The sequence below is a fragment of the Sinohyriopsis cumingii genome, chromosome 7 (assembly GCF_028554795.1).
Source record: "Sinohyriopsis cumingii isolate HCF-2022 chromosome 7, ASM2855479v2, whole genome shotgun sequence".
Lineage (NCBI taxonomy): Eukaryota > Metazoa > Mollusca > Bivalvia > Unionida > Unionidae > Sinohyriopsis > Sinohyriopsis cumingii.
Window position 1 is genome coordinate 11,271,508 of NC_142967.1, and position 15,566 is coordinate 11,287,073.

The 15,566-nt window shown below is 36.5% G+C and overlaps 1 protein-coding gene across 2 annotated transcripts in view; it reads right to left on the bottom strand.

The window, feature by feature from the left end:
- LOC149794732 (serine/threonine-protein kinase 10-like) overlaps nt 1–15,566 on the bottom strand; it is a 202,508-nt gene that overhangs the window by 160,185 nt on the left and 26,757 nt on the right. For both annotated transcript variants that reach the window (XR_016422186.1, XM_089964351.1), the window contains exon 3: nt 3,057–3,255. Coding sequence is in view for 1 of the 2 variants with exons in the window: in XM_089964351.1 (XP_089820477.1) it covers nt 3,057–3,255 (199 nt within the window). In the remaining variant the exon portion in view is untranslated. The remainder of the gene's footprint in view (nt 1–3,056; nt 3,256–15,566) is intronic.

Consider the following 15,566-nt stretch of genomic DNA (forward strand, 5'->3'; position numbering starts at 1 on the left):
TCCATTACTTCTCTCTACATCCACCATCATGCTTGACGAAATGAGAACTCTGTGAGCTGTACTGCAGGTCTCCACCATATTTTCATTACCACTACAAAACCTATGTGAGATACTCTAGGGAACCTGAACCTCGGATCAAAAAGAACTGAAGTAGTGAGAACGAAGGTGTGATGTAGACTGTAATGTTTAATGGAACCTTAGCACAACAGTGGCTTTATGATGCCAACTAAAAATAAAATTTTGAAGAAAAAATGGAGGAATTGCACAAAATTCAAAGTAATATAAAGTCTTCCAAACAAATGTAAGCAAGAAGTACAAGACCGAATATAAACAATAAATATGTAAAAATTCTGTCATAAATATCAGGTCAAAATCTGTTCCACAAACCACATTCCATCAACAAGTCTAAAATATTATCAGGCTGTCCATCATCTTATAATTTTTTCATAGCGTAGGCATCAAAATACTTCTGTCTCAATGGGTGGAAGTCAAGACACTTGACAAGAATGTGTTTCACTGTCAATGGACATCGGCATGGTATGCAATCTGGTTTACGGTACCCTCTTCAGTAAATATGCATGAGACAGGTAAGTGTATCTGTTCCATTACTGGTGTAATAATACATCATCTCAGCAATTTGTTCCATATGAGAGATGCCATTCCCCGACAGTGGGATTGATGTTCTGAAGTTTGTTTGTGGAGTTATGTTTTTTGCTCAGTATGAAGAGCAAGTTATTTATTTTATAATATATTAAGTCAGTATATGGAATGGAAGAGGGTACCACCCTAAAACTCTTTTATCACTAGAGCTCATCTCCAAATCAACCTGCAAAATAGAAATCACTCATATTCTTAAAAAGAGCAGCTTCACAGTAAAAAGGAAGTGATTCCAAATGCTATTTTGTCTGCTAGTTGGAAGCCCTATGTTTCATTAATCAGGTCTATTGAAATGGCAATTTGTATATATACAAGGTCAAATTTAGAAATTATAAGATTTATTTGCACATTGTTAATTCACACAAACTGACAAGGAAAAGATCTTGAGAACATTAAAATGATTCAATAGTTCTAAGTCCATGCCAGTGGGCAATTCCAGTGAAAGTCACCCAACAATGTCATTTTGTCTACAAACACCCGAAGAGTAAAGTTCATTTCACTTTGCATTCTTTCCATGAGATGCCCACCCCACCCCTTTCTGTTTCAATCCATTAACAATCAAAGTAAATACAGACTTTTGTGTTAATTTTCCCTTCAGAGAGAAAAGTGGAAAGCTAGAAAAATAAGCTGTGTGCTCTCTAATCACTTTTGGTACGTGTACTAATTTGATAAATGTCAAACTACACCAACAACATTGAAAGAATTTCTACACAAAATTGACGGGTAATTCCTTAAAAAATGAGTGAAAAATTGAAGTTTAATCTGAAGTGATTTATGTCTTAGTGAAGGCACTAAGCTCCAGTACAAAGAAAATAAGTACTTTCATCCAATAATTTCATACAAACATATGAAAAGAGGGTTTCTACAATGGAAACTCTCGCACATTTCTTTTACTGTAACCTATATTTGTGGTGCTATGATATGTTACACAACTACAAAATAAAAAAAGCTTTAATATTTTCATAAAATTTTCAAAGTATTCCATCAGTATTTTAATTCTCTAGTTTAATGCAACTATTTCAAACCTTACACATTTTTAATTCATTACACTCACTTGTCACCATCTTCATTTTTGCTCTACTCTGGCTGGGCTTAAAAGTATAGCATGGATACAGTTAGAATTTGGCCACGGTTAATTTGGCTCTTATCATCTCTTGCTATACTCAACATTATAATTTCAGTTGCTTAGTCAGAAAAATAATGGACATTAATTTTTTCTTCAAGTTCTGATTCAAAATTTTATACAGTGAAATTGGGAGATAAAGGTTTTTTTTCTCACTGATAATGAAACCAAATTATGGCCACAAAAAAGCCAGACAAATTCCCTGATGGCACAAGAAAGCTGTCTGTGTGCTTGTGTCAGAGATGTCAACTATTATTGCTGTGAACAAAAAAGCAATGCATGCATCTGTGTCAGAAAAATCCCTTGATGGGTACAAGAAAGCAGTGTGTGTGCTTGTGTCAGGAAAATCCCTTAATGAGTACAAGAAAGCAGTGTGTGTGCTTGTGTCAGGAAAATCCTTTAATGAGTACAAGAAAGCAGAGTGTGTGCTTGTGTCAGAAAAATCCCTTGATGGGTACCAGAAAAGCAGTGTGTGTGCTTGTGTCAGAAAAATCCCTTGATGGGTACAAGAAAGCATCAGGAGTTTATCAAAAAAATGCCTTGATGAGTACAAGAAAGCTGCATGTGTTTGTCAGAAAAATGCATTAATGGGTACAAGAAAGCAATGTGTTTTTGTCCGAGATGCCAACCCTCACTGATGTGATAAAAAAATGTCAGCTTTAAAACATCAGAATCTAAACATAAAAAATGGAATACTTCAATCTGATTCCAACAACTTACTTTATGAATTAAACATCACTGATTCAAAATGCTCCTTGACTGAAACATACTTCCTACAAGATCTTTATCACTATGATACAAACTTAAGTCCATTGTGAAAAGATTGCAAACACTTAGCATTCATTCAGTCTTGATGACTTGCATATCCTGTTTGAAATTTCTATACTACAAATCGTGTTTTCACTAAGTATATCATCACTGGCAATATGTTTCAACAGTTTTCCTAACATTTTCTGGTGAATTAGGTCATCCAGCCTACACGACATCTCACAGGTCAATAATCAGTTGCTTTGTAATACAAGCACATCGGTATGCAGAATTGCTATCAAATGTCACAAGCATTCCAGGGATTTAGATTTTTGCTGTGTTCAAACTGTATTTCACCAATTCAAATTTAACCTGGCCTCAAATTTGGAATCACAATTTATCATAATGGTGTAATCAGAGGTTAAAAATAGGAATGATTCCAACAAACTCTGAATGGTTAGCATCTCTGGTGTATGCATTGGATGTGTATGACTGAGTTATGTCTCATGGAGAAAGTTGTTGTACCTACCCAGTTTGACTTCTCCCTCTGTGGTCAGCAATACATTCCCTGCTTTAAGGTCCCGATGAATGACCTTGTGTTTATGCAGGAAGTCCAGCCCTTGGCACATTTCATGGCACACGTAACGAATCTGATCTTCTGCTAGGGGGTGTTCTAACTCCAACATTATACTATCGAGAGCTCCAGCCCCACAAAATTCGATATACATCTGGAGATGATGGGAAGAAAAAAGTCAAACATACTTTTGTATTTACTTTGCACAACAAATACTGACCTAATAAGGAAAAGGGACATTTCAAAAACTGTATTATTATTTAAATTCCATTTATTAAGTTGACCAGTGTTTAGTGAAAGTAAGAAAGGCCAAGGCAAAATGGTTCCTTTTCATCAGTTAATGCTACTACTGTGAAATACATGTAGGACTGTACATCATTTTGTTTGGAATTAGTTTCTAACTTACACAGATCAAAATAGTTTTGTCTCTGATGTAAGCAGAGCATACGAAACAGGAACAATAAGTACTCATACAAAAGTACTTTCAAAATGCCTAATCATGAATCGACAATAATTAGTATTGACTAATGTCATTAGTCTCATTGCCAGAAAGAAACAGGTGTTCAGTGTACACAAAGTGTATTAACCATTTTTCAATCATGCTGGGAGGGTGCTGCTAAGTGTATTTTAATGAACTATGCCCATGAAATCACCCATCTCTACCTGTACTTCTCTCTTCAGGTGTAATTTTCACTCAACTCTGCTAACAGTTGCTTATACTTGGTCAGTGTGTGAATTACCACTATATTCCTAAGAAATTACTGCAGGTGGATTCATAAGTCAATTAAGTTTATTATTAACGTAACAGAGTAGCTTAGGCCTTACTCTAACTGTAAATCATTGATGTGGTTTGGCATTCTTCAGTGGATACAAGACAGGCATTAGTGGTAAATGATCAATACACATTGTGTGTACTGCAGTGCTGCACACTGAGTGTAGGACTGTAGGTTCATCGTAACATTTTGCCCATTGTTGCCCAATCATCATAACATTTTGCCCGTTGTTGCCCAATCATCATAACATTTTGGCCATTGTTGCCCAATCATCATAACATTTTGCCCATTGTTGCCCAATTATCATAACATTTTGCCCATTGTTGCCCAAAATCTTGATTGTGTGTGCTACTTAGGCAAGATTTTTTTGTCTTTTGTAGTTTAGGGAAAACTGTAAAATCCTTCTAGTGTTCATCCATTATGCAAATAGATTTAAATTAATTACAATATATGAGTGGTACATATTGAATTCCATGCTATCTATGTCGCTAGTCAATGTTCATATTGACCTAAATGAATATAAATGAAACAAAAGTGGCCTATTTATAAAGTAATTATTTGTAGAAAGTTTATAATCAATTGACGCCAAGAAGCTCAAATCGCACTAGTCACTAAAATATCACGCCCTTGTATCATCGCTGCCTAAAGGTTTTAACGGATCAGCAACTGGAAGTCCGACATTGCTTCAAGATATCATATTTGCCGGCACAGCGACAAAACAAAGAAACTGGTTTGGTGAATACTAGTCCAGTGGGATATGTACAATTCAGGAATACTTGCCAGCTATGTGTGCACATAACAAGTTCCCATGCAATAATGTAAGCTTCCAAAAGAGCAAACTAGTTCTACAGACAACTAAGTAGATTATATGATTGTTAAACATTTTTAACTGAAGAGATTTAATCGTTATTGTAAAACAAAACAATGTTTCAGTTGATCTGCCATCTGGGAGATTACCATATTCCAATCCATATAATAAAATGAGAAATTAGAAAACTGAAAGGTCATAAACAGTGGTTGACTGGCTGTTATGGGTTTAACTCCATTTTTCATCTAACAATTGGCTATACATGGCTGCCAACCCATGGGCAGCTACTGACAAGCTTTCTTATATACCCAAGTTCTTTTAGAGATTGGATAATTTTAGGAACAGTGACAAAACTTAATCACAAATTACTATCTTTTGTACATATTACAAATTTGTGAGAATCCATGTTTCTGTGGTGGAAACTAATATGTCCATGCTGTTGTCAGTCACAGTCCGGATATAGTGATCATCATAGATGTCCATGTTGTCAGTCACAGTCCAAATATGTGATGTGATGTGTGATTTTGATTTTTAACGTAGCTTTAACAATTTTTCAGTCATATCGCTACGATGTCTGCAACGTGGCAGTTTATAGTGATGTCTAGCACTGGGGCATCATACCGCAGACATGTAGCATGATGTCCCACCCAGTCACATTATCCTGACACCAGGCCGACCAGTCCTAACACTAACCTCTTAATGCTGAGCGCCAAGCAAGGCAGCTGTTAATACCATATTTTAAGTCTCTGGTATGACTCGGCCGGGGATCGAACCCACGACCTCCCACATCCGAGGCGCAGAGTCCAGATATAGTGATTGTCATAGATATCCATGTTGTCTGTCACAGTCTGGATATAGTGATTGTCACTGATATCCACGTTTCTGTCACAGTCAGGATATAGTTATCAATATATATATCCATGTTGTTTGTCACAGTTGGGATATAGTTATCAATATATATATCCATGTTGTCTGTCACAGTCTGGATATAGTGCTTGTCATAGATATCCATGTCGTCAGTCACAGTCCGGATATAGTGATTGTCATAGATATCCACATTGTCACAGTCTGGATATAGTTATCATCATAGATATCCATGTTGTCAGTCACAGTCCAGATATAGTGATCATCATAGATATCCATGTTGTCTGTCACAGTCTGGATACAGTGATTGTCATAGATATCCATGTTGTCTGTCACAGTCTGGATACAGTGATCGTCATAGATATCCACATTGTCTGTCACAGTTGGGATATAGTTGTCATCATATATATCCATGCTGTCTGTCACAGTCTGGATACAGTGATTGTCAAAGATATCCATGTTGTCAGTCACAGTCCAGATAGTGATTGTCCTAGATATCCACTGTAGAATGCTCTTTTGAAGCTGTATGCGATGTCTTTTAATAGTCAAAGATTCAACACTAATAAATGTACTGCAAGAGATGAAAGATAAATTTCCAAGCAAAGAATCCCAAAAAATATTCAGATGTCTCATAAAACATAAACCAAAGGCAAGCAGGCTACATTTGCCCCCAAAACCAAGTTTTGCCCAGTTATATCATATACTGTGGCTTAAAAACCACAATCGGGTACACACTCTGGAGGAAGTTGCAAATACCTGGTTTAATGGCACAGTGATTATAGTTGCTGCATCAAAATTTTGTGAGTAGATGAATTCCAAAATGAAAATAACAACATGCTTTCTAATAATGTATTGTTCAAATCTATGAATAAAGGTAAGCTACATCAATCAAAAGTTATGCACAATCTCTCTCTTGTGCTCTATGAAGGATTTTGTTTCAGAAACAAACTACCAAGATAGATACTCTACTCTAAAAGAAAAAGCATGAAGTGTAGTAAAGCTTTTGCAATATTCATTTTTCACAAACTTGTCTCATATCAGTTTTATAATGTTTAGATTTGTCACAACAAGAAATATTGTCATCCCAAGATTGTGCATATTTTCAAACATCAATGCTAAAACTGGCATAGTTTAATGACTGTTAGTGTACATGTACTTGCCAACTGAACAATGACAGAAAAGGTGTAGCCATGGTGGCTCAGTGGTTAGCATGCTGGACTCACAACCAAAAGGGTGAGGGTTGGAATCATCAGACCAGACTCGATTAGTTACCATGAAGTGTCCTTCGACATGCCATTTTACTACAACTGCCTCAATATCACATGGAAACCTTCTAATACCAAAACCAAGAACAGAGCAATTTAAAAAGAGTTTTCAATACTCTGGTACAGTTCTGTGGAATAAGCTTCCACTACATGTAAAATCTGCTGAAAATATAAGAGTATTTAAGAAAAGATATCATGAGCATGTATGTGTTTGTAACAGGTAATGGAATTTAGTATTTTAATACTAAACATGTTAAAATAAACAGCAATTATTGCCATCTTCATATAATGTGCATTGTTATACTCTCCTTAAGAGGACCTCTCGGGAGAATAATCCTTGACTAATGAGTCACCCTCTATAAATAAAGCATTATTATTATTATTATTATTATTATTATTATTATTATTATTAATACCTATTATGTTGATGTGCCACCAAACCAAATCAGGAAGTTAACATAAATAGTAGTTAATTTCAAGGTAAGATTGTCACTCCTCAACTCTTACTGAACAAACTTTTGAAACAATTTGACATACAAAAAAAATCGGTCACATGTACCTTATCGTACACATGATTTAAACAGAATGGCTTTCATACACAAAACTGAATAAATGTGTTGTTCCCGGTCAGCAGAAAGAATGATTTTGATATAGCACAGGTAACAATCAGGCCATCAGGCCTTTAAGTATTCATATGCCATATCAAATGAGTTATTTCCCCTGACTCAATACAAAACATGAAGGCAGTTTTGTATTTATTACATACCCCTATGTTTTTTTGCTTTTGGAAATATTTTTTATTCACTGTATGAATGAAATTAAAAACAAACTGGAATTTATGATAATTTGATTCAGTGTGTCATATGCCCCCAACAGAATTATTGTTAGTCCCCGAAAAGGAAGGACAATTTCTCAAATGTTAAATAGCTCTGAGCCCCCAAACAGCAAAGCCAATGGTCTAAGTATATAAAATATAAAACTAATAATGTGAAAGGTATAACAATTTAAGAAACTATATCATGGTATTCAATAATTACAGGACAATTTTGCAATGCTATTGCTTCCAATCAATATAAGACCTATTCAAATTGCCAGTTATTTCATCATACGAAATTAAAGGTGAGAGTGTTTTCTTCCCGTGTCCCTTCTATGTTACTCATCTGTAACTTCCAACATGTATTCCTTTGTCAATACTTCTGGTACCCTTGTTTCCATTCTCCCAGCCCTCCTTGTCAGTACTTCTGGTATCCTTGTTTCTGTTCTCTTGGCCCTCCTTGTCCGTACTTCCAGCACCCTTGTTTCTGTCTCTGGCCCTGTGCCTTCCCACTACTGCCTATTCTCCTGGCTCTCCATGTCTTCTCCTCTCCCTGATCTTTGGGTGGCATTCTATCCAACCCAGAAAGCTTCCTCAGAAGTCTTTGTTCCAAATCTTGTCCAAAGTTCCTTGAACTCCTTTCCCATCCTTTTTACAAGTGCCTAGTTTGCCCTCAGAGTGCAGTTTAGTGTCTCCAAACTCTTTCCACATCCAAACGTGAATGTAACAGAATAATGTCTGGCTGCTTCCGGTGACATCACTGCTGATGGCAAACAAACAGTTTCTCACCCCGTGGCAAGGTTCTCTTTGAAGTAACCATGAATTTGACCATAATGCAATGGTTAGGTACGGACAGGTAGTTTCTTTGTTTCAGAATTGGTGGGTGTGATTTTTAGCATAGCTTTAACAATTTTGCAGCCATATTGATACGACGTCTGCTGTGTGGCAGTTTATAGTGATGTCTAGCACTGGGGCATCATGCCGCAGACATGTATCATGATGTCCCACCCAGTCACATTATTCTGACACCAGACCGACCAGTCCTAACACTAACCTCTTAATGCTGAGCACCTAGCGAGGCAGCTGTTAGTACCATTTTTGTAAGTCTTTGGTATCGACTGGGGTTCAAACCCACGACCTCCCACTTCTTAGGTGGATGCTCTAACCACTAGGTCAACGGAACTGGTCTAAAGTCATAATATTATACATGAATTGACATTACCCAAAGTACTTTGAATTACAAATTCTATCCAAAGATATTTTTAAACATGAGGCAGGAATTGTTAGCATATTTTCTCAAACAACGTGACACTGTGCTTAAAAATATCTGTGCAAAGATGTCAAAGAAGGCACTTACTGTAAGTAATCTGAACCTGGGTGTGATAAGGAAATATGGACTGAACAGCTGTATCAAACACCACAGCAAGAATGTAAAATTAAATGGGTACGTAATAAAATTGTGATCTCTATTAGTCATATTTCAGTCTAAAAAGTAGCACTGCTTCATGTGCTTCATACGGGGCCAGCATGTATTCAAGTTGCTGAACTGAAATATACCAATCATTTGATACCAACTTGAAGTGTATAATCAATAAGATCAAAAGTTTATCATGAATAAACGTACTTATTACTACTTCCAACTGCATGATCTGAAGGAGACCGGAATGTACATATAGATTGAAAGACTCTTTGTGGCCATGAGCTAAACACAAAGTTAGTAAAGCATAAAATGCTGGTCTTAGTGACCTTCTTTGGTGGTGAAAATGTAGAACTAACATAGATTTATCAGTACATCCATTTATAAAGATTCATGATCTAAACATAAATAACACAAAATAAGTACAAAATTTGAACAAAGTACCTGAATAAAAAATTACAAGGCATAGAGGCCTCTTGTTGCAATAAGAGTGTAATACTTATCAAGATGCATGCTGCACCTCTTGTTGCAATAAGGGTGTATTACTTATCAAGATGCATGCCTCACCTCTTGTTGCAATAAGAGTGTAATACTTATCAAGATGCATGCCGCACCTCTTGTTGCAATAAGGGTGTATTACTTATCAAGATGCATGCCTCACCTCTTGTTGCAATAAGGGTGTATTACTTATAAAGATGCATGCCTCACCTCTTGTTGCAATAAGGGTGTATTACTTATCAAGATGCATGCCTCACCTCTTGTTGCAATAAGGGTGTATTACTTATCAAGATCCATCCCATACTGACTTTCTTGATTCAAGGCATGATATTATGCACAAAAACTCGTGGTCATGAGCTAAATACACAAATTTAGACAAAGTCACTAAAAGACAAAATGCTGGTCACCACGCACTTCTTTTGCTTTTTTATAATGTTGTGGTACTAACAGAAATGCATCTCAGGATCAATTTTAAACACTAACATGAACAGTGCCCAAGAAATGAACATCAAATACAAAATGTAAGGCATATCAGCAAGGTGCTGCATATGGCCCATAATGACCCACTACTAAAATTTGGGAGAACTGCACATCAAGATGGAACTGAACTCATCACCAGGTTTTGTGATTCTAGACAAGACTGTATGTAAAAAATAACAAGAACACTCTGGTGGTCCAAGTGGCTAAAACTACCACCTTGGATGCGGAAGGCCACAGGTTTGAACACTGACCAAATCATATCAAAGACATAAAAATGGTATCAGCAGCTGCCGCACTTAGCACTCATTATTATGAGGTTAGTGTTAGGACCGGTCAGCCTGGTGTCAGGATAATGTGAATGTGTGGGACATGATGCTACATGTCTGTAGCATGATGCCCCCATGCTAGACAACAATATTAACTGCCACACTGCAGACATCGTAGTGATATGACTGGAAAATTGTTAAAGCTACACTAAAAATCCAACTCCGCACACACATGTAAAAAACATACAAAAATCCTCTTTGGTCAGGAGTTAAATGTGAAAACTTAAAGGTCAAGTTCAGTGCATGTACAACATTGATAATATCAGCTCCTTGGGCAGTAAATATTTTATTTTTCATGTGAATGATAAAGCAAGCTCAAATCAGGAGTTTGTTTAATTTCAGCATGTGGGGGGGGGGCAGCATTGTTATCATTATTATTGAAGGTAAAAATGTTTATTTGAGTCTACGACCATAGTTTTTTTTACTTGTAAATTCCTAAACTTGCAGACAGCTTTGAATATTTTATAAAGGAAAGTGACATACATCTTGGATCTGTTATTGTGTATTAGCTTCTTATATCAATGTTATAGCTGAATTTGTCACTTCAGTGGGTAGATTGATGTGCTAAACTAATCAGAAACTATAAGAAAATAGATTAAACTCACCATAAGAAGAGATTCACTGACAAAATATTGGTGTCCCTATGAGACTCATGTTGGGTCCCTGAGAAAGAAAGTGCCTTCACTTTATTGCAAATGTAGGAGGAAAAGGTAGCATGGGATCGCCAAATGCAGCTTTCCTGCTGTCCTCCAAGGATTTGCTCAGGCTGATGCAGCTGCAATGACCTGAATATCATTGGCTTTTAATTTCATAATAGAAATATCTCTATTAGTAATGCTCTGAGAAGCTCTTTTGATTGTGGTGACAATCCACAATGTGATAAGGGTAACCTTTATCAATGGAACCCTTAGAGGAAGGAAAAGACATTTCCTTTTCACCTCTGAGGCATTAAGATAGTAATACCATGCTCTAACTGGTAAGAAAGTCTGTCTTGATCATCTCAAGCACAGATTCAACTAAGACTGGGGATCTAATGAGGTAGTAGAGCTAATGAAGGTAACTGAGTTTTGGCTAAAAGTTCCAGTTGACAAAGGAGAGAAAACGTCATAATTCCAAATAAAACAAAGACAATCAGTGTTAATGGACAATGCATTAACCTTGCTGCATCTTCTCACCGACACCAATAGTCTTGAGTGTGAAGTCCTGAAAGGAAGGCTCAGTCAATAGTTCATAGGGAGTTTTTGTTAAATACCATACAAAAAACAAGAAAGATTCAACCTGGGTATAAGAGAAGAAGACTGGTGTGTGCAGCTCAAAGTAATGAATGAGATCAGCAGGGTGCAAAGCTGATCTGATCACAGAGCCCTGTGTGAATTTAAGTGTGTTGGAATGGGACAAACTGAACATTTACTGTTCTCAAAAAGAACCAAATGGAAATCAACAATGTAAGTTACAGAGGGACATCTAGGTCCGAACCAATCACAGAAAATTCTCAACCTGGGATCACAGATCTTTGATGCTGAAGCTCTCATGACCTGAATGATGCAACTGGCACCCAACTCAAAAACTTCTGGTAGATAGCCAAGCATGAAGTGGAGAATGTGTGGGCTGTTGTGTAGGAGGGAGCCCTGTGTTTCAACTGATGAACCTTGATTTTCGGGATGTGCAAAAAAACGTCCTGAAGGTCTATGGAGACCACCCAATCTGACGCGATGCATTGCATTCTGGATTGAGGAATTGGTCTACATCCCGAACTGTTCCTCCAGAAAAAAAAAAAAATTCAATGGGGATAGATCAGATATGATACTAAATTTTCTGCTTTTTTCGATGACCAGGAAGATCTGGGAGCAGAATGCAAGAGGCTGATCATTCAGGACCCTCTTGACTACCCATTTCTCTAAAAGGGCATGCACACCTTCCCTTAAATTTCACCAGACCTCTGGTGAAAGAACATGAGGATCCTTGAGAGAGGGTAATGTTTCCGAAACTAATGTCAACAACAATTGCTCACAATAGAGAGGACCCACCAACTGTCCATGATGCCTGCCCAAAGTACTGAACCGAGGCCTTGACAAGCACCTACAGACAGGATACACGCAGTACTGAGATGCCTGTTTAAGGAAGAGCTCAATGCCGTAAAGCAAAGGCAAGATTAGAAAATTTTCTCTGGTCCTTGAAACAGAGAACTATTCTGTGCATGGCCATGCAAGATGCACAAGTGGACCATGTCTTATTTTCAATTCTCCAGATGTGGGAGGATTCATTCACATCGAACAGATGAGTTCTTTGACAAAAAAAGTAAAAGCTATGCAATAGCAAAGGGTAAATTATTGCTGCTATTCAACTTTTTTGAGTGGGTGCAGTACTATTAGATACATACAATAATGTAATTAATGATTCAAGCATTAACAAATACAAAATTTATGTAAAGTACTGTGTTATAGACCAAACCATCAGTTAGCTGAAGAAAATGATGCATGTATCCCTAAAAATTTGAGGGGGGTGGAGGGTTGCTGGGGGGGAGTTGGGGGAGGTGTTGTTGTTGTTAGGTAATAAATGCGGGCGCAAAAAATTACGTGCTTCATTGGTACAGTTCCCATCTTAAATCAATGCATATTAAATGAAAAATACACCTGTAGTGGAAACAGAGAAGGTATATAAATTGCATAATATTTAACTTTATTCTGAGAACCATGCACTGGCACATATATGTGTATACTGTTTATATATACAGATCTAATGTATAACATGAACGAATCTCATCACACACATTGAATCCACAATACAAATAATTCCATCAAAAATACGCGCACACACATATTTAAAGTATTCAATAACGTTGTCACAGGTCATATTGGTTTGAATTCAGTGGGGAAAAAATAGCACAATCACATAACGAATGATGAAGCACATTTACATTTCAGCATGTTCCAAGTCGGTAAAAGTTTGCATTTTAAACTGCGTTGGTAGCGTTCATGAGCATAAACTTTTTTCCTGCAAAATGGAAACTTTCACAGCATAGTAAATGTGTTCCAGTCACGTGGAAAATGAAAAAATCCATCTGATTTCATTGCTTTAATTTAAGTTTGGTACTGACTTACTTTGAAGAAAGGTTTTTTGTTTTTATTGGAAATTGTAGTTGGCTTTCTTTGATGAAGAGTGCATGCGTTATTGAAGTCACCACTAAAGAACAGCTTTAGAGAACCAAACAAATGCCCATTTCTTACTGTGGCAGCAACATCAAATAATTGTACTGCATGATTGAAACTGACTTTTTTTTCCATTTGCTTAGTTTGTTTTCATAACAATTCGTGCATCAAAGGTACTGTTTTCTTTGAAATTTCTGCAAACAATTTAACTGGATACATTTTTAATAAAGGAATTGGCCAACGTTTGGTCAATTGTATTTATTTTTCCTCCTTGCCTATTGAATAGACCAACAAGTAAGATTGTGGTTTGTTTGTTGTTGTTTGAGGGTTTGGGTTTTTTTTATACATTTGTGGTAGCAGAGTGATGTTGCCTTCCAAGCATGCGTCAGAAATTTAAAAAAGGGTCAACAGATGATGGAGATGCAGGTGTTCCGGTCTGGTGACAAAGATTACAGATTACTACATAAAATGTGAGTGTTCTGATGGATTTAGTTCTGAATGAAAAGAAGAGAAAGTTTACACATCCACATAAAAATGTCAGTCAATGTAAATATATTAATTTCTAGCAAGTGGCCAAAAACTACGACAAAAGATAGATTATGAGATAATGCCTTGTCTGGTTGATCTCCGCTACCAGAAATATATATTAAAAAAACACCAAAAAGACAAATGGATATGTCAAAACAAACAGTACTCATCTAGATGTCAACATAAGCGGATTATGATATAACAATGCACTATTAAGATGGTTTGTCAATATTGACAAAGAATTTGTTTATGTTACACAGATAAATTTCAGTGCATTTTATATCAAGTCTACAGCTTTCTTTCATGGGGCCTCTGAATTTCTCCACTCCAAACCAATGGTTGTGTAATCAAGTTTAAACAGCCGACATGTCGCCAATAATAACAAAAATCGTCAGATGGTATATTTTGCTGCCAATAAGGGGAAAAAATCACAGTCTGCAACATTAGCAAAGCCCTACGCGACCCCTGAATTAACTTTTTACACATTTTTTGTACTTATTTTTTTTTAAAACTGTTTTTCGTGTACAAGAAAAATACATAAAAAATTTCAGGAGCCATGTCACAAGTGGCTTGTATTATTCATACGCAATCTCTTCCCCAAAACGCTAATAAACTTTATACATTTTTTTCTTCATACTTTTAAGAAAGATTTTTTTAATGTACGAGAAAAATACAAGTATATGAAGTTTTGGGAGCCACACCATGACCGTGTTATATTTAAATTCCTGTTAGAATGGAGCATGCTATAATAGAATAAATAAATGATGTTAAAAGAGCCTATGTGGTCAAGAGCTAAATACGAAAACTTCACCAAAAGCCAGATATGCAGGTCAGTAAATTTCTTTTGTAGTAAGGTTGCTGTACCAACACAAATGCAACCATCTGGTTTTGTAATTCTGCCATACACAATACTCAAGAATCAACACAAGTCAGTACTCAAGAATGAACCAAAGTCAATGAGGCATGAAATAAGTTTGTTATGAGTGTGTAGTACTAAGTAAGATGCATCCCCAGTGTTTAGCAGCAAGTGAAACGTCCATTAAAGGTTTGCTGGTTTATAGTAACTACCATATTTGATGATGGATTGTCCATCACTTGTACAAATTTTATAGGTGTACAATCCAGCAAGCATCCTGTCAACTTTGGTGAAATTCTACTGTGTTACTTTTGATAAGTAAGGTTTTAATAATGATGGCCAAATCTGATGGTGGATCAGGATCATCTGTGATATGACAACTTATCACAGACCAACATATCATAAACCCTACAATCATCTGTGATATGACAACCCAAGAACAACTTATCATAAACCCTAGCATCATCTGTGCTTTGACAAAAGCAACTTTATCATAAACCCTAGCATCATCTGTGATATGACAACACAACAGCAACTTTATCATAAACCCTAGCATAATCTGTGATATGACAACCCAAGAACAACTTATCATAAACCCTAGCATCATCTGTGATATGACAAGAGCAACTTATCATAAACCCTAGCATCATCTGTGATTTGACAAGAGCAACTTATCATAAACCCTAG